This window comes from Rhinolophus sinicus, linkage group LG11 (assembly GCF_036562045.2).
Source record: "Rhinolophus sinicus isolate RSC01 linkage group LG11, ASM3656204v1, whole genome shotgun sequence".
Lineage (NCBI taxonomy): Eukaryota > Metazoa > Chordata > Mammalia > Chiroptera > Rhinolophidae > Rhinolophus > Rhinolophus sinicus.
In genome coordinates, this window is record NC_133760.1 from 49,802,969 (window position 1) to 49,821,834 (window position 18,866).

The 18,866-nt window shown below is 47.2% G+C and overlaps 1 protein-coding gene across 7 annotated transcripts in view; it reads left to right on the top strand.

Moving 5' to 3' along the window:
* DPY19L3 (dpy-19 like C-mannosyltransferase 3) overlaps positions 1–18,672 on the top strand; it is a 40,327-nt gene extending 21,655 nt beyond the window's left edge. For 6 of the 7 annotated variants that reach the window (XM_019740514.2, XM_019740515.2, XM_019740513.2 and 3 more), the window contains 7 exons: positions 2,278–2,400; positions 2,705–2,816; positions 3,332–3,388; positions 7,095–7,177; positions 14,883–15,015; positions 16,792–16,950; positions 18,096–18,672. In XM_019740514.2, coding sequence (XP_019596073.1) covers positions 2,278–2,400; positions 2,705–2,816; positions 3,332–3,388; positions 7,095–7,177; positions 14,883–15,015; positions 16,792–16,950; positions 18,096–18,257 — 829 coding nt within the window. In that variant the 3' untranslated portion in view covers positions 18,258–18,672. The other variant, XM_074314991.1, reaches the window with a different exon arrangement.
* Positions 18,673–18,866: the final 194 nt, after the last annotated feature.

Sequence of the window (18,866 nt, forward strand, 5' to 3'; positions counted from 1 at the left end):
AGCTGGCACTGTTGTCATTATTGTTGTTGTTGACTCGGCCTCTATTTTGTTCCTGTTGGTAGGTGCGTGTGTTTTTTTCCTTTCTGCCTCTAGCTGCCGTTCTTATTTCTCATGAATTGTCAAGAGTTAGCTCTTGTTTGTTCTATTGCATCTTGTTTAAAGGCTTCTAAAGTCCGAGTGGACCATAATTATTAGCATCTCCTGAAATCCTTAAGAAAGAATTGACAGCTTTTTTAAACTTAGCGTGCCTACTGATCTACTGAGAGTAAAGGACGAGGTGTAAAGACTGAAAATTTGCAGAATGCCTGCCTGACACGCTGGTGGCATTTTTTGCATTTATTGTCCTTGTTAAGTGGAAAGGAAGTTAAGGGTAAGAAGTTAAAGCTATTGTCATTTGTGGAACCTTCCTGAAGCTCAGAAGGAAGCCCTTTCTCGATGTGGGTGCCTTGCCACTTGAGGTGCTGGTGAACTGAGATCCACACCACGAGGGGCCGGGGTGGGGAAAGCTGTCCAGAGAGGGCCTTGTGATTATTGAGAATGAAGTGACATGGAACCATGCAGATACTGCACTGACTAAACTATTTTAGCATCGATCAGAAGTGTTCTTTTTATATCTAGCCCAAGGTAAAACTTAGCCCTGTAAGGAAAGGTGGAGATGATTCTAGACAGTATCACTGAATAGTCCAGACACACTCAGTGTGCACAGGACCTGGCCTGGCACAGGGCTCTGTGGGGAGCGAGACCCGAGCTGCTCCCGCAAGCCGATCTGGTTACGCTTACAGACCAAGAGCTTAGAGCGCACGTCCTCACCTACCAGCTAGGGTGGTAGGACTTGTGCACTAGGAAAGTCATTTAGGAATTACCGTATGAATTAGCTTTGAAGCAACTGGAGGGTGTTTCACCAGTGCCCAGTACTTAAAAACGTTTTGCCCCGTTAGTGCTGGGAAGGATGGTCTTAGTGTGTTCACACCACACTCCTGCGTTAGTGTGCAGAGCAGGAGTGAAGGGCATGTCGCCCCACTCACGGGACCAGTTGGCAGGGCTGCAGCACGGGTTCCAGAACACACTCCCCTTGCCAGAGTCACCGCCTGGTGTGGACGCAGAAGCCAGAGTTAGGCTGTAATCGATTCCCTTTAAGTGGAGATTATTACTGGTGGTGAAAATCACCTCAGAGAACCATTTTAATTTCCTTAGGAATCTAGACTGGTAAAGAGGATTTCCAGGAGATCATACTTCCCCCATTCCACAGAAGCATCACGCACCAGGGCTAGGTGGGGCCTTGCCGAAAGCGTTATTTTCATCTTAAACTGGCAGCCCTCAATGTTGTTTGCTCTTCCACCTGACAACTCGCTGCAGCATCCAAACCCACTCATCCATCTCCACATCCCTGAAGTGGGGACAGCCAGACAGCATGCAGAGCACGTGATGTGACGCCTTCCTGCCAAATGATGAACTTGACGCTAATAATTAACCCCGGGTCTAACTACACATTTGTAATAAACGTGGAAATAGAGAAGTGTATTAACCACCACAGGGGCACAACCAGCCAACCCAGAAGATGGGAACGGATATAGGGCAAACGGACCATTTTCCTTAACCCATAAAGACCTGGGATAGGGGTGGTACTTTTGTTGATTGAGAGATAATCTATAGAGACATTGATGAAATGGGGTGTGAAAGATCTGGGTCCTGATCAAGGAGAGACCTGAGAAAAGCAACTGCAGAAAATGGAAAAGAGAATGTGAGCTGGGTGTTCGATGGCATTAAGGAATCACTATGTTATGGGTGTCATCATTTTAGGTAGCCACACTTGATAAAGAGGCATCTGTTAGACATACACATGAGTATTGGAAGGTTAAAATGTGATCATTCCTTCACAAAGGAACTTAATCCCAAGTTTATGGATACATTTTTACTTATTTGTAAAAACTTGAAAACTACTGGTAACTTGTAAAACATCTGTCAAGATTTCTTAAGTGATCTCACAAGGATTTTTTTTGCTATTCTCTTATCATTTAAAGGATTGAAGCACTTTAAATTTTTACTTAAATTGAAATGAAATTAGTTAAATTTTAGTTATTGTAATTATTAGTGCATTTATATTATGACACTTTTAGCCTCATAAATTAAAATGATCAGTGGTGGTTCATTTTATCGTAGGGAAATAACGTTTCTAAATATACAAAAGCATAAGTGTCTTGTATCATCTTCTTTAGAAAAGATTTAACTAAAATTATGTATCCAGCTTTCATTTTGTCTGTGTGTGATTTTGTCCAGTGATTCTACACGCCGGCAGTCCGTGGGCAGCGTGGGAAAGGGCGCGGCCAGCCTGAGACCAGCGACTGCCTACAACTTCATGCACAGCGTTTTGTTTGGGCTCTTGGCGTTGAGCACAATGAGGTATTTTTGTCTGTCTGACTGACAGTTTTATTCAGCCACTCACTGATGACATACTTTAGCAACAGAACTTGGAAACGGACAGTCACCCTCATTAATGAGTATGGGGCCCATGATGATGGTTCCCTTGTCTACTGCCCTCTTCCAGGACAAAATCTCATTTATAAGCAGTTTTTTCCTAATGACCACCAGTTCTCTGTTTTTATTTATGTGATAATTCTCAGGAGGCAATGAAGTTAAGAGCTAACCTTTGGCAGGTGTTTCCAAGACTCTCAGTAACATTTGACCTTCTCCTCTGTCCTTACAGAATGAAGTACCTCTGGACGTCACACATGTGTGTGTTTGCATCTTTCGGCTTATGCAGCCCTGAAACGTGGGAGTTACTTCTGAAGGCGATCCGTCTTTATAACCCAAATAGGGTCAGTGCTGTCCCTTTTTCCGTTTCATTTTTATGACTTAGTATTTCTCTCAGTTGCCCTTACATCAGTCTGATAAAATGGATACTGAAATTTGAAGCTAAAAATACATAATTGATACATTATGATTTTATAAGGAATTATTTTTTAATTTTAATTTTTAATTTTAGTTTTTAAATCATTTCTCTTTTTCTAGACCATAGTTAGACGTGCTCCTTATACAAAATTTAGAAATACTGAAAAGCACAAAAAGAAAAATTAGCAAACATCAGTGCCATCATCTGGAGTTGTCACTATTGTAATTGTAATGTGTCGTCCTACAGATAGTTGCTAGTAAGTGTATGGTAATGGTCCGTAGCCTGTCCGTGCAGCTCGGGGCGGGGCTGTGCTGCCCTGTAGGCGCCCGAGGTGGCAGCACGGTGACACTGCAAGCGTCTCGTGAGACGGCGCCCCGTACGTTGACTTGGTTGCTCTGCATGTCGGAGACTCATGACCCATTACATTTCCTCCTTGTGTAGATGTGTGCGATGCGGTACTCAGTGCCGATACTAACACTGCTCTACGTGTCTTACAAGGTAAGACAGTTTCCTTGTTCTCGTCTCGACTCTGTAGTGGAATGCTTGCCCTGATGATTGGCAAATAGAGTGGTCTGCGGAGGATGTAAATATCTCCTTAGCTGCTTATGGCAACTGGCTTTAATAGCAAGCCTGGTCTGTTTCCTAAATGGTATTTATGAAGTAAAAACATAGCAAAACGACTACAGTTTAATCGTTCTAATTAATTTTGGGTTTGGCTTACTAGGCAGCTGATGCAAATTCTGAAAATAAAGATGTTTTCAGACCTATTTTGAGGTGAATAAAGTAGAAAAGTGATTTCCCCCCTTTTCCTGCCTTATGTAGAGTAAGGTTGCTGTAGCCTACACGTTTATTAGATGATCACAGCCACCTGGGGACGAGGGCATGTAAAGAAATGCAGTCTGAGATGAGCCTTGTTATCTGTCACTCAGTTTCAATAGGAAACCGTGAAATTCTTCATATTCTCAGTCGACTAATTTCAGAAATAACATTAACTGTGCTTCAATTCTGAGAACCCCCATTAAGAGACTCAAGTCATTAGGTCAACTACTTTGTGACTCTTTTGTCATATCTTTGATATTTAGAGACTTGAACTGTCACTTGGGCAGGTAGCTCTCAGCCTCTCTATTTTAAAAAGCTGATGTATTTTGTAAGTTGAGATGCTTTTCTTCAAATTTTAAGTTAAAACAATGGATTTCAGACTCTACTATGCCCTGACTTAAGTCAGCTCCTGACTTAGGAGGGTGTCTAAGGCGGAGATGGGGACTCATCCACAGAGAGGATTGGCTATAGAAGCTCAACTTTTGGGTTCATTTGCTTATGTTTTCATGAAAGATCTTGTTTGAAGCAAAGAGTTCAAGCTAAAAAACAAAAAAAGTTAGATCATCACAAATGTTTCAAAGAGTTAGGTTCTGTCATGTTCCTGTCTGACAAAACATTTACCGTTATAGGCAGGGCACTCTTAACTCCAGAAACCAGAAAATACAGAAACAGATGGTTTCTACCACCCTGTCTCTGGAAATTTTATTACTCTAATATAAATAAACAAAGCTTCTTAAAAACATCTGAACAGCCACAACTGAGGATTAAACAGAGTGTAGTTTTAATCATGAGGTAACTTGCTTCGCTCCTTGTTACCCACTCCTGGAGGAAAAGCTCACCGTTCCTGTCGCACCTCTGACAGTGTCCACACACCACATCAGTCGCCCACCCACTGTCTGTGTGTAGAGGCTGAGTTCTTTGAAATTTTATTGATTTTTAATTTTTTTTTTTTAAGTTATGTGGGGACTTAAGTTGTTGATAAAACTGCGGAAGGACATAGGAGATGAAATAAACTGCACTCTGGAGCCGTTGCTCTCAGCGTGTGGTCCCCGCTAGCAGCCACAGTGTCACCTGGGAACTGCTGGAAACAGATGTCTGGGTCCCACCCAGACCTGAACCCAAAGCTCAGGACTGGGGTTCAGAAACTGCTCTGCCCAGCTGTCCTGGACAGCGCTGGTCATGGGGTGACCTGTGCACTAGGGGGTCTTAGCAGCATGCCCGCCTCTACCCACCTGATGCCAGGAGCACCTCCCTTCAGCCGTGACCATCAGAAATGTCTCTAGACATTGCCAAACATCCCCCAGGCTGGGGCAAATCCCTCCTCTTACCCCCCTTGAGAACCACTGCTATAGAAGAACCAGTGACAGCACTGAAAAGCCACCATGCCCAGGCAGTCTTTGCAGATATTCCCTGAGTGAGAGACAGGATTGGAAAGAACCTGCCAAAGACCTCTGGCCCGGCTTCTCTCAGTATTGGACTGAGGAGAAACCACTGCGTAAAGTAGTTTGGCTCTTTCAGCTTCTCAACACTTGCATGATATAAAATCATACAGAAAATAAAGGTGTTACATATATTGGTGGTTACCCCAAAACAGAATCCGGTTTCCCACTGTGGAGCAGATTCCCCTGTGAGTCATAGGGACTCGTATTTCAAAGCCTGGTTTGAGTTTTACATAGCAGCTGTAATGAGGACTTCTGAATTTCTTGTTCATAATTCCAAGTTCGCTGTATGACTCTCCAGGGTAACCCTGTGTAACAGGGAAAAACATTTACTAGTGTGCGCTCTAAAATCAGGAGTTGATGGTATTGGGACCCTCCTGTTGATTAAATTATGTGGGTTGCTGAAATCTCATGTACACTCTTGTTGATCATTTAGGAACAACATTTAGTTAATCCAACACTTACTTTCACATTGTTTTAGGAGTTCACCACAAGACTGTTACTAAATTGTAACATTTTCAGAATTAACAACAGCAGCTTTCAAACTAGAATATCTAATACCCATTGAATGCACAGATGTAAAACTATGTTTTATACCAAAAGAGCTAGAACATATCATTAAAGATGTTTCTATTGATTATCAAAATGAATAGAAATACATTTGAAACTAATAAAAATAATTGTTTCCAAAAAAATTAATAGAAATAATGGATAATTGAAACATACAAGCTATCATTTGATCAGTAGCTTTTATTACATCTCTTCTGGGACTTAGAACTAGTGATGCTGACACTTGACTTTCCATCTCCACCCCCAGACAAGATGTGAGTGAGCAGTAAAAATGGCCAAAGATGAGATGACAAGATAAGAAAGTGATGGGGCTAAAACAGCCACAGGCCAGTCCTGTGCCACCTTGGTTCTAGTTGACAGTTGTTAAACAAAACAACTGCCGTTCCAGGGCCAGTGAAGCATGGGTCCATTGTCCCTGGCCTTCCATTCCCACACTGGAAGTGACTCCTGGGGTTCACCTTAGATGTGTGGAAATGCTCAGGTCTTTTTAGTCAATTGTCATTCGATAAAACAATTATGTTTAATTAGTTGTTGAATTAGACAGACAGACACGTTCTATTAGGAAAGCGATGGACTCAGTAATTTTTACATTGCACACAAGAATCTTAAGGACTCAAGCTGAGTTGCAGGCCCCAGGGCCGTAAATACAATATTGACATGTACCAGATTTCCCTGGACAGTCCTACCTTCAAATATTCTTCTCTCCCGTCGTACCTGTAATTATGTTAGTATAGGTGAAACTATTTGTACAGATTTTTAGGACAAAAAACAAAAAGGGGCTGGATTTGGGGTCAGGTTTCAGGTTGTTGCTTTGCCATGTTGTGACCTGGTCATGTCTGGTTCTTGTGAGCTGAGGTCTGCAGACTAGCAGAAGGGAGATGCCTCATGATAGAGGTGATGCCGTCTCCCTGGGTCTGTGAGGGTGAGATGCTAAGTTCCAGAGCTCTCTGCGCTCAAGCATGGTGCTGCCTCCTAAGGGCGCACTGGGCAGGAAGGCACACCGGGCGCCTCAGTGACACTTCCCTAGTGTGCTGTCAAGTTGCTCATAGTCGCTATGGCTGTCATCTCCAAATGAATGTCTCATTAGACACTAACCATACATCCAAAGGTGTTTTTATTGAGTAAAACTAAAGTTCATCTTAAAAATTAGCTTCAGCTCAAAGTAACTTTGGTAACTTCCCTGAGACTTGAGCTCACTCATGTCCCAGGAGGCTGAGGGGCAAGGCCAGGTGGTTCTGACATTCCAGTTGCCGGGTGTGCCTAGTTCACAAGTTCTGGAGTTCTGCATGGTTTCTCCTTTTGCATTTTAATCTTAGTGATAGCTGTGGGTATGGGGGTGGATTTTGGTTTTGTTTTGTTTTTGTTTTTAATTTCAGTTCTGGCCAGAAGTGATGGCTGAGCTCTCCGAGTTGAGAGAATTCCATGACCCAGATACAGTGGAGCTGATGAACTGGATTAAGTAAGAGGATTTTGTTTTTCCCTTTAAAGCTTTGAAGTGTTACTGTAGACCTCCTTTGGTTTTTTTGTTTTTTTGCTTTTTGCTGAATCTAATTGTGAAGATATGTTTGTTTTCAAATTTTTCTTTAAGACTCTGTTTAGAAATAATTTCTTTCCATTCAAGAAACATTCTCTCAAACCACAATCCCATAAAGAAGGAGAAACACACACATGGAGAGGGAGACAGGGTGGGAGGAGGCATTTCAAACCACTGACACCGTGGAAATGAAGGTCTATATTCTGCCAATTATATCTTTATCACTGCTTTCATTTTAATACCATTCATATTTGTATTAATGCTGACACATGAAAGTATTCTTGTTAGTCATTTAAGTACACTGTAAGTACAGTTCATTGGAGTAATCCTAGCTCAGTGCAGATTTTCATTTTAACCAATCACGTTGTCCTCACCCAGGCCTAGAGAATGTTGAAAACACAAACTAGAACCTTTTCTCTTGAACATCTTAATGCTTTCAGCATTACGTTAGTTATTTCCACCTTCACTTTGTTGCTTTGCCTCAGCATTCAGCTGAGAATGAAACTCATGTTTCAAAGCTTCGTTAATGACACCTGCATCCCACCAGCAAAAATAAACTTCTGTCCACAGCAGCATTCTCACGCCCTGTGCTACTACTATTTCCCTACTTTATAACCCAAAACCAGCACTATGATTATTCACACATAAATCGATGTTGCAAACCTGGTATGACACATTCTGAAAGCACTGTGATATCATTGCTGTCGTTTAGAATTTTAGGGACATATTGGCACCTGCTCATGACCACTGTTTACCACGCAGGTCAGGTCAGCACCACCCGGGTCAGGTCAGCACTACCCGGGGTCAGGTCAGCACCACCCGGGTCAGGTCAGCACCACCCGGGGTCAGGTCAGCACCACCTGGTGTCAGGTCAGCACCACCGGGGTCAGGTCAGCACCACCGGGGTCAGGTCAGCACCACCCGGGTCAGGTCAGCACCACCGGGGTCAGGTCAGCACCACCCGGGTCACGTCAGCACCACCGGGGTCAGGTCAGCACCACCCGGGTCAGGTCAGCACCACCCGGGGTCAGGTCAGCACCACCCGGGGTCAGGTCAGCACCACCCGGGGTCAGGTCAGCACCACCCGGGGTCAGGTCAGCACCACCCGGGGTCAGGTCAGCACCACCCGGGTCAGGTCAGCACCACCGGGGTCAGGTCAGCACCACTGGGGTCAGGTCAGCACCACCCGGGGTCAGGTCAGCACCACCCAGGTCAGGTCAGCACCTCCGGGGTCAGGTCAGCACCTCTGGGGTCAGGTCAGCACCACTCGGGTCAGGTCAGCACCACCCGGGTCAGGTCAGCACCACCGGGGTCAGGTCAGCACCACTCGGGTCAGGTCAGCACCTCTGGGGTCAGGTCAGCACCACTCGGGTCAGGTCAGCACCACCCGGGTCAGGTCAGCACCACCCGGGGTCAGGTCAGCACCACCGGGGTCAGGTCAGCACCACCGGGGTCACGTCAGCACCACCCAGGTCAGGTCAGCACCACCCAGGTCAGGTCAGCACCTCCGGGGTCAGGTCAGCACCTCCGGGGTCAGGTCAGCACCACCCAGTGTTAAGAGATGATCACTGTAATAATGGGTTAGGTCTCTTGAGTGCAACCCATGAATGTTACAGAGATTCACATCTAAAGTATCTATGTGGCTTTGGTCCCACTGTTGGACTGGCTTTGACTACCTGCAGTGATACAATTTTTCATACATTTCCAGTACTGAGAATGCTAAGCACTCTTTATGTATTTCACTTTAAATCTTGGCAGACAGTTAAAGAGTAAGTACCTCTTATTATTTAGTAAGTATTTATCGTGTATGGGAAAAGAGGACCAACTAGAGATTTCTAACACATGCATCTGAGGTGAGGCTGGCATTCTCTGTGGTTAAAATCGCGCTGTGGATGTGAATGGAGCAAGGCACCAGCCCTGTTAGAATCCTGAAGGTGAAGAGTCTCCAGCACCTACCTGGATTAGCATTCTAAACATCCCGCCTCCACTCCCCAGTCTTTTAGGAATTAATTATACATCACTAAAAGTCTATTCCAGCAGAGCCTAGGTGGTTTAGGGCTTTGTCAGACTGAGTGTACTTCTTGTAGTGCCTTTACTGTCATGCTTTTCCTCACAGAAAAGTATGTAAAGTAATGTTTCTGGTTCTGAAAAATCGTGGACAAGAGATTATTCCCAGGGTGAGGAAGTCGGTCTGTTAGTCTGGCATTTCTTCATTTGGGGACGTGTCTGTTCCTTGCATTCTCTCACTAACAGCCCCTCTCCCTGTGTGTAGACGTCCTCTTTTTACTTCTTTTTTAATTCTCAGCAACTGAAGGATTTGTATTGTTCCCAAAAAATCTTTCCCTTGTGATCTAATCTTGCCTGTTTTCCTTTAAAGTTCTTCAAATCTAAATTACTGTTTTTGCAAAAATAGCTGCTAGGCATGTTTGTGAAATAAGCTCAAGTGAGGCTGACGCCGTGCACCCAGACAGGGTCTGTGTGAGCACGAAGCCGGTTTTTTGTTGCCATTTAAGTCAGTTCTGGTTTGTTGGCTTCAATCCCAAAACACAGTGAATGTGCTGAACATTCTCAGAACCCTCTGGTGTCTTCTGAAGCATGGAACATGGCGACCAACCTCAGTGTCTGCAGTCAGAAGGTCTGAGCTTCGTCGGAGGGAAGGTAGTGGGCTCAGCGCCCACAGATTGTATCTGAACATCTGCTTGAAACTGTGTGTGGGGACCAGCGCTGTCAGTGACGGGTGCCACCTTCCCCCATCCTGTCTGCTTGTTCCCAACAGCCAGTCCTTTGTCATGACAGTCACGGCAGCATCTACTGGGGTGGGGATGCAGCTCTCATTACAGGGTGAAGTGTGCTCCAGGATGAGTCAGGATGAGAAGCAGGACCAAAAGTGACACTCCGTACTGGCACAGGGCAGCTTCTATGTCAAGTGTGGAGAGGAAGCTTACCCTCACCCCCCAGTGTCTACTTCGTGTATGTGATGCTGAGGATGTAGGCGTCACCTTTTCTCCAGGGACACAGGGCTTCCATTTGGGGACCCGGTCTTTCCAGGTGTTCACTGAGGCTAGATTGAAAGGTTCATCGCCTCAGCGGGGGTTTAGTGATTTTCTTTCTGAAGGGCTCAGTGATGGCCTTTTATAGACTAAACAGATCAAGGGGAAATACAGGGCTTCACTGTAGGATAACACTTATTAATATGAGGGTGATACCAAAGGGATTGTCTTTCAGTGGAAACAAAGCCTTAGTACACAAAGCTTTGCATGCTTATCTCATTGTGAAGTTGTATGACACTAACACCGTTTAACAGACACTTACTGAGCACCAACTGTGTACGTATAAAGTGGCAATCCGTTGTAACTGCCAGTATCACTGGGGTTGGACCTCATCTCAGCACGACTGTCTTCATTCTTCCACAATCTTACTGGTGACTCCATTGTAAGATTTGTAGAGACTTAACAGGTTTTAGTGGAAAACATTTTTAGAGTCCTAATTTTTAGTAAGAGAAAATGTTTATGCTTTTCTGTCTTTAGTTCCTTAGAGGAGTAGAGGCTTAAATTTAAGTATAAGACCAAGACTACTTCAGGATTAAATTTCTCGTTAATCTGCAAGGACATTTTGTTGCAGTCAGGTCCCAGAGTCTTCCCTCCGAGACCCAGGCGATCAGCTTGCCCGTGCCCCCCACACCTGGCCCGTGCCCCCCACGCCTGGCCCGTGTGTCCACCTGGTGGCCTTGTCTTCCAGCGGATTGAAAGGCATGTGTTCCTGTTGACCCCTTTTTCCTGATAATGTATCCTGGATACAAAGATTAAAAACCTGTGCTGGTTTGGGTTTTTTTTTTTTGTACTTTCTGGTACCGCTTTCAGCAAAACCCAGGTGGTACATTTATAGGTTTTCTGTCTGACTAGAAAGCACATTACTTCAGTAAGGCTAGATGTCACAGCGTTTCATTTTTGGTTCCTGAAATTCTTTTCTGACACTGCAATTAAGGTCGACCTGTAGATTTGAATATTTTGAGGTGTGACATTCTAATTGGCCTTAGGAGATTTTCACCAGACACAGGGATGAAGCCTGCTGGTGCAGTCTTTCTCAGTGGGACAAAGTTGCCTTGCATTTCATCAAAGCAGAAAGAACTGCTCTATATTTTAAATATGGTGTAGCTGAAGTTCAGACCTTAAATGCCTATAGCCTCTTTTACATTTAATGAATCATTTTGTAGTGTTTGCATAATTCCGTAAGTCTGAAGTGTAGAGAAAGCAAATGTTCACGCCTCATAATGTTCAGTTTACCCATTAGTTCAACAGTCATTAGCTTGCTGAAACTTACAGCTTCAGAAATAAATGAGGACATTTGTTCCAAATGCCATCAGGTCTTCCTGGAATGACATTTAAATTATATAATGTAAATCCATTTGACCTGTGAGTCCTTGTCATTACTTAGTGACATTTCTTACAGAATAAATTATTTGCAGGTTGGGCAGCCTGCTATGGAGCTTGGCAGAGCTAGAGAAACAAATGATCCTTTTATTTTAGACATCATTTGTTCAAACATTGGTAAAACTTGCTTTGTTTTTCTATAATAGAGAAGTGTCGTTCAGTGGTTGAAAGCACGTTGGCTGTGTTGGGCAAGACCACAGACTGTCAGCAGGCATAACTGAAGGAAGAGTCACCAGTCTGGTGTCTGTTACGCTGCGTGTTTGGTGTGAAGGACACAGTCCCTTCTCCTGTGCCTGTGAAATCTACCACAGAAAATATGAAATACAGTGAATCTGGGCTTTTGAAGTTTAGGAGGGGTGTGTGTGTGTGTGTGTGTTTCATTTCGTTCCACTTTGCTTGTTTAATTTTGCATTTGCATTATAGGCAAAGTTAAATATTTAAAGCAGCAGTGAAATATCCCAGATTCATCGTGGGGCTGGTAGACAGAAACCAGTCAAACAAGCAGAGTGAATCATCTCTGCTGTGATTGGAGGTCAGTAGTGTTCAGAGCAGTTATTTCTAATCCATTGTCTAGGTTTAGGGGTACTTATGTTTTGCTATTTGCAACAAAACCAAGGACCTTATGAGGGCCGGTGAACACGCCAGAAGGCTGCTGCCCTGGCAGTTTAAACAGATTATGTTTCTTCTAAACTCCTGACTCTGCTAATGAGGCCAAACCTTAACACAGTCACAGCTGAAAGCACTTTGTCCCATATTGTGCTCAACTTCCCCCATCACCTGTCTGCCTGCGGCTGGGGCGCTCCGGTGCTGTCAGAGCACACTGGGGGAGGCAGTGCTTACCACATCGGCACCACGGCCAATGCGTTGGCTTCTCAGCACACCTACAGCCCCCAGCAAGCGTCAGTAAATATGTGATAGGCTGACTGCTGGCTTGTTTTCAGTGTTTGCCTGTAATGGGAGCTGAGTCTGGCTCTGCTAGCTGGTAAGCTTCTGGAAGACAGGTTATCATACCATGGTGGCCAGTCTAGCACATAGTAGGTCCTCAGGAATGCCGTGGGGAGATGACAAGGCCAGCCGTCTCCCTCTGCCAGCTGTAGCACGCACTGGGAACCGCTCCGTGCGCCTCCCTAGCTGACGCTAGTGCATATGCAGAACAGCGACACCAGGACAGCCTTGCAGTCTGAATGGACATCAGCAGCTCAGGTGCTGGGTCTGTCGTTTGTGTGGAAAGACCAGCCGGGCACTCCTTGGGCAGGAAGTGTACGGACCAGGCGCGTTCACCCCGCAGCTCTTGCCTGTCTCACACTCTGCTAGACATGTGCTCGTCCTGCGTCCTTACCTGTTCAGTTCAGAGGACCCAAAGACAGCACAGTATGTTGGGGTGTTAATAGGTGATGCTGTTGTGCCAGCGATTGCAGCGGATTGGTTGGTGCCAGTGGTGAGGATACAGAAGGAAGCAGGCTGGCATGGGAACCTGATGCCGTTTTCTTTAATCCACGTGTGTCTGTGTTTGCTCTCCTTGGCAGTGATGACATGCTGTGACTGAGCCGCCCAGGCCAGCACAGACTGTCTAGCAAGCATTCGTTGAATTAACTGAATTTCTGTAAACCTTTCCCTGAGGAACCCCGCACCTTCTCACATTGTCACTGAAACCCTCCTAATCCCCTGACCGCCTGGGGCTCATGGCAGGAACTCCCTGGAAACTGCTGGTTCTGGGGATGGAGCAAACACCTCCTTGTCTTGTGTTCCTGGGTCAGCTTGTCAGAATGATGACAACCTGTCAGCACAGCCAAGCTTACATCACTTTCTCCTGTTGGAATCCACATTCTGGGCTCCCAACACCAGTAGGTCAGTCCCTGGATGCTCACAGTAACTCTGTGCACGTTTTCATCACTTCAGAAAGCTTATTGCAATTTAAGTGACGGAGAATGCCATTGTTGGGAAGAAAATCTTGGGCTTTTCAAAAGTAAATTATTTGCAAGTGTTGCAGCTCAACTGTGGGGTGTGCTGCTCGTCTACGGACACCCACGTGCCTTTGTGGGGTGGCTCATGCTGTGGCCTCGGCAGTAACTGGAATAAACAGGACGTCCTCCTGGGACAGATGAATGAACGGGGCTTCTCTTGCGAATGTCAGCCCCAGGGCGCCCTTCAGGCCTGGCCTCCAGCTTGAGCACAGTCCACAGCTTCCTCTGTGGGGTGTGCTGTTGTAATGATTTCAGGTAGACTGCTCCCCAAAAGTCCGCATCACATGCGTCGCCCGAGCAGGCACACTCCTCTTAGTTAACATGACATGGACATGTGTCTCAGTGCCCTAGGGGCCTATGTAGGCAGCTCTGCGCTGGGGACAGTGCATGGGGGGAAACGGGGTCGTGGTTGGGTCCTTCACAGTCAGTGACATGCGGGTTCCACGGAATGGAAGGGAGTTAAATCGGCTGCTGAGATTCTTCAGCGAGGGAAGGAAAATTGCTCCACCGGCACCAGGTAGCCCTTGGCCTCTGCCGTGCCCCTCCCGCCATGGGGACTCAGAGCCACATAGCCTGGTGGCATTTGGAAAGTGAGGTCGTGCTTTATCACTGGAGCGCCCTGTATTCCTTAAGGTACATACGTGGAGTTTTCCTGACCAGGACTAAAGGAAGGGAATGGGGCAACCCTGCTTCCACATCAGAAATGTGGAACCACCCCACATTGAGTACTGTTGGCTGTTATGGAATCTTTCCGTGTTCTTTTGTTTTTACTAATTCTTTTCTTCTGAAAAGTAACCTGTAGTAATTTCTGTGGTCTCTTGCTTGTTTGAAACAAAAACCTTTGGAATTGACTCACAGTCAGCTGCAGTCCTGGCTGTTAGCTAAGTTTATACAGTGAGCGTGGCAGTACGGTGCGTCCTCTGTGTGAGTCTGCCCCTCTGGAACCAGGCGGGCGGGTGTGGGCTCCGGGAGGGAAGACTGAGCCCAGGTGACACCGCCTCCCAAGACAGCTCGTTACGCAGCAGACCCAGCGAAACAGTCTGTCGGGAGCCTCCCAGCCTTGTCAGAACACAGGCTCATCAGGTGGGCACTGCCAGTCAGGATCTTGAGCAACCTCATGTTTCCCGCCCTTATGCATTCCCTGCCCTCGCAGGGTGGTCCCGAGACCCGTGGGTGTGGTGCTACTTGTGCCAGGAAACCTGAGCGGCTCACCACACCCCTCCATGAATCTTTTAGCTCTAACACCCCGAGGACGGCTGTGTTTGCGGGGAGCATGCAGCTGCTGGCCGGAGTCAAGCTATGCACAGGAAGGACGCTGACCAACCACCCGCACTTCGAGGACAGCAGCCTGAGGGAGCGAACCAAAGCGGTGAGGCCCTCCTGCCTGGCCCGTGCCAGGTGGGGCAGCAGAGTGGACGTGCGCAGGGCTTGTGTCCCCTGACGGCTGCTGAGCCGTCCAGTCCTCGGTTAGAGGAACTAAGAGGAAAAATACCTTGAGATGCACAGAACGCAGCATTTGAGAACATCTCAGAGACCGGGAGGGAAAGAAGCTCACTGGTCACATGTCTGTGGACCTTCCTGCATGGTTGCGAGTGTGCGTGTGCATGCATAGATGATACAGCCATACTGTTCCCAGTTCAGAACATACAGGAGGGGATGTAGTGAAGGGGTCCCTCCCCCTCCTCCTCCACCCCCCCCCACCACCACCATGTGCCTTTCCAGGCCCCTGCGCCCTCCCACAGCGCTTTCCACACACACCAGCGCATTGCACACACGTGGACTCGTCTCTCCCCCTGGGTTTCCTGAAGCAGTAACTGACGCATTGGGGAGATGATCACACATCGGCACCCTAACATGCTCCTCGTTTTCCAAGATGCATAGTGTTTGGTTAGGTGGGTGTAGCATGTTTCCCTTGACCATTTAGGTTGTCCCCCTGGTTTTCAGGATTGTAGAAACAGTTCCAAACAGGAACCGTGTGCACACCAGTCTGCACAGCAGATATTGGGAGGCGGGGTTCTGGGGGGCGGGGCCACCGCACCGTCAGGCACCTGCACACAGACCACAGCAGGCCGCACCCCAGTCGTCCCCCTTGGTCCTCACCAGCCATTCAGTGTGCTAAGACTGTATGATGATTTACGTCAGTCACTTTGTAATCTTGGCAGCTGCAAATTAGTTGAAAAGCCTTGTTTGCAGTGTTTTAACTAGCCTAAAAGCAACGGATTTTTACTAAATCCCATGTTTCTTATGAGAATTGTCTGAACCTAGATTCTGCTAAAATGGGAAGTTTTCAGGTGGCCCCAAGTGTTCCTGATCGCCCGCGTTAGCCAGAGGAAGCAGGAGGGACCTGGGTCCCAGCTGGGGTGCAGCGGGAGGTGGCTGGGTGCGGAAGACATGCGTCACGTTCGGCGAATCCTGTGCCTTGTGCTCTGACTGATGCCCCGAGGGCCCTGGTGCCGCGGTGCGGGCTGTGGGCAGGGCAGCGTCAGGCCTGGCAGCAGGAGCAGATACGCTCCTCAGGCAGACACAGGCTCTCAGGACCCAGCCCCTAAGCCAGAGACATAGCATTAGACACGAGCGGGCAGCAAAGCAAGCCGATCCTCTTCACAGCACACGCATGACTGTCCAGGGCCAAGTCCCAGCATAGGCCATACTGTTCACTCAGGGCAGGTGCCACCAGGTGAGTGGGAACCCAGTACCTCCTGACCCGCCTGGGGACCGGGCCCTGCGGGGTCATTTTCCCTAACTGCCCTTACCAGAAGCTGAGTCTCCTTAGATGTGTACGTGCCCCCAGCTGCCATCAGCCCGGTGTGCCCTCTTAGTCTAAAGGTGCCCTTTTGAAAGGTAGCGACTGTGTCTTACTTGCTGAGCCCTGGTGCTAGGGCACTGGAAGCATCGGGTTGGCGTCTGCTGGTGAACATGCTGACAACTCAAAGTAATCGGGTCTGGCTCCAGATGGATTCAGCATGGCTCGCTCGCCATCCCCGAGACTGTCCTGACAGACAGTGTTCCTTTGGCATTTCCCCCACACGCTCGCGGACTGCAGGGGGTGACCTGCATGGGACGGGGCGGGGCTGAGGTTCGAGCCCCGTGGGAGCCGCCTCACTAGCTGGCCGCTGAGTGCTGTCCCCCCTGCCCCGTTCTGAAGGTTTACCAGATCTATGCGAAGAGGCCTGCCGAGCACGTGCACGGCCTGCTGCGCTCCTTCGGCACTGACTACGTCATCCTGGAGGACAGCATCTGCTATGAGCGGAGGCACCGCCCCGGCTGCCGGCTTCGCGACCTGTTGGACCTGGCCAACGGCCATGTAAGCGTCCCCCGCCATACAGACTGTCACAACCAAGCACACCTGCACTGCGTTCCCTGGAACTCCCAACCTTTAGTGTCACTTTAGTGACAGCCCAGGGCTGGGCGGGGCAGGGGAGCTCCAGGTCCCGGAGCTCAGGTCAGCAGCCTCCATCCAGTGGCTGCGTCAGGCCCTGCACCAGGCATATGCTAATGTTCTGCTGCTGCTATGAAAGCAAACCGTGGACCATCCAAGCAGGCCTCGCTCTAAAGCATCAATCACCCTGCTCATGCAGGAGTGACAGCAGCCCCATCTCTGCTCTGCCAGCTCCCATTGGTGTCCCCTTCTGTCCACGGCCATACTTCCACAAAGGTGGCTTTCTCTGGTCAAGCTTATACTCCAGAGCAGATAAACCTAGCCTAAATTGGAGGAAAATGACTGTACAGAATTTGAGGTTCAGGACACGTAAAATCTAATCTCTTAGCAAAGTTCAAGGGTACAGCACGTTGTTGTTCACTCTCGTCACCGTGCTGTGCGCTAGACCCCCAGAACTTATTCTCCTTAGAACCGAAGGTGTGTCCCTTTCACCCACACAATGCTCTAACTAACTGATTGTGGTCACTGCACCCGTGTATGGCAGACCAGCTGGTGTGACTCTTTAGTACGTACAGCTTTGTCAGTCAGGCCTCCATAAAGCTGGGGAGGAAGCATCTGAGATGCACGTTTGTGCCCAGAGCACAGAACTGCCCATAACTGTCTTGAATTCAGAGGAGGTACAGTCCCAAGACTTGCGTTTAAATTGTGCTTCGTGTTTAACTTTTAACCGGGCAGCTCATGGACTGTCATGATTGTTTGAATTTCGTTTTTGTCAAGGAACAGTGCCGGACATTGCTAACAACAAGGACACTGAGTCCAGTCCCAGTTTTGACAGAGGTCAGAGTGACCACTGACCACTCTCCTCCTCAGCCTGGGCTGACACAGGGGGGCGTGGACCAGCTGATATCCACGTAGCCACTGACCTTGAAATCATATCATTTACGTTCACTAACATCGTTCTTAAACCCAACCCCTATTTCTACTTCTGTTGTCTCATAAATGTGTTTGGTTTTTTCGTTTTCTTGTGTTTCTTTTTAACCAAATTACACTCTGTTTCGTTTTGGCTCTAGACGATGGACGGGCCAGTACAAAATGATCCAGATTTGAAGCCTGCAGACCACCCCCGCTTCTGTGAGGAGATAAAGAGAGACCTGCCTCCCTACACAGCGTTCTTCACAAGAGTATTTCAGAACAAAACGTTCCATGTTTACAAGCTCGCCAGAAACAAGTAACAAAGCTCTGTTTGTTTCTATTTTTGATATGTGAAACTCCATCATGATGAAACTGAATAGACAACGTTTCATGTGTAATTAGGTAGCTGTACCTTAAAGCTGTGAGATGAGTAAGTTCTATAGATGTTTACACGAGTGTTACCATCTTTGAAAGCATCTTGTACCAGCTGGTGTCTTCCATCTTGTCTCTGCCTTTCCCGCTGATGTTCTCTGGCCTGAGAGTAACCCAGACGGGTTCCCCATGAGGCCTGAACCACACATGTCATGTGGACCCAGAGCACGGTCAGGATTTCAAATACTGTTAATTTTCAGTTGATTTAAGACAGGATGGTTGAGTTGAATTGAGGGGATGCATAATTAAATTATTCCATGTGATTTCACTAGTCAAGACCAACTAGTGGCTTTTTAAAAGCTAATTCTTTTATAAAAGATAAATGACAAACACCTGATAAACCTGACCAAGAAAAATATACAAGATTTAGGAACGTGAAGGAAGACAATCCCAGAATCAAGATTGGTAAAAAGAATTATGTGAAATAATATATGTAATTCTGTGGCGAAAACCAAGACAAATTGAAACCCTATAGAAAAGAAACCCTATAGGAAATG